At 34.6% G+C, this 636-nt stretch overlaps 1 protein-coding gene across 2 annotated transcripts in view; it reads right to left on the bottom strand.

The window, feature by feature from the left end:
- LOC111485935 (phosphoenolpyruvate carboxylase 2-like) overlaps window positions 1-636 on the bottom strand; it is a 5413-nt gene extending 4777 nt beyond the window's left edge. The window contains exons 1-2 of one of the 2 annotated variants that reach the window (XM_023132908.1): window positions 469-636; window positions 92-333 (exon numbers count right to left, since the gene is read on the bottom strand). In XM_023132908.1, coding sequence (XP_022988676.1) covers window positions 92-262 — 171 coding nt within the window. In that variant the 5' untranslated portion in view covers window positions 263-333; window positions 469-636. The remainder of the gene's footprint in view (window positions 1-91; window positions 334-468) is intronic. The other variant, XM_023132909.1, reaches the window with a different exon arrangement.

Below are 636 nucleotides of genomic sequence, written 5' to 3'. Positions count from 1 at the left end.
AAAAAAAAAAAAAAAAAAAAAAAAAAAAAAAAAAAAAAAAAAAAAAAAAAAAAAAAAAAAAAAAAAAAAAAGTACTGAGTGAGAATATTACAGTTTCTCTAAGATCCTCCCCATGTAAATCCTGAAGAATATCCAGAAAGCGATCCAACAGCAAAACATCATACTCCACCAACTTATCATCTTCCGACACCTTACTCGGTGCAAGAAGCCTCAACTGTGCATCAATCGAAGCCATTTTCTCCAAGTTCTTAGGCGCCGCCATTTCGTTCTCTACTACTCCGTCCTTTATTCACAAACACAACGGCCTAAATCACGAATCAGCAACCGCCAAATCTTCAAAACATGTTGTTATGGATAATGAAACATTAAAACTAAAGCAGAAACAAAAGCAAGCAGTGAAGTGAAAGTCCGTGATGATCGACCATACAAAATCATACCAAAAAAACAAAAAAAAAAACGAACCCTGACCTCAGATTTTCACAAGAAAGAAAAAGCTTATGATCTTCACACGAGAAAGAATCGTAAAGAAGAAGATCAACTTCTAAAGGCCTCAATCACGAGCAGAGAAAACCAAGTGAAAAGAGAGTTTCGAACTTTCTCCAAGACTCTTGTTTGTAGCTAATATAGACGAACAAA

This window comes from Cucurbita maxima, unplaced genomic scaffold (genome assembly GCF_002738345.1).
Source record: "Cucurbita maxima cultivar Rimu unplaced genomic scaffold, Cmax_1.0 Cma_Scf00011, whole genome shotgun sequence".
NCBI lineage: Eukaryota > Viridiplantae > Streptophyta > Magnoliopsida > Cucurbitales > Cucurbitaceae > Cucurbita > Cucurbita maxima.
Note: the sequence above shows the minus strand (reverse complement) of the source record. Positions and strands in the feature narration are given on the sequence as shown.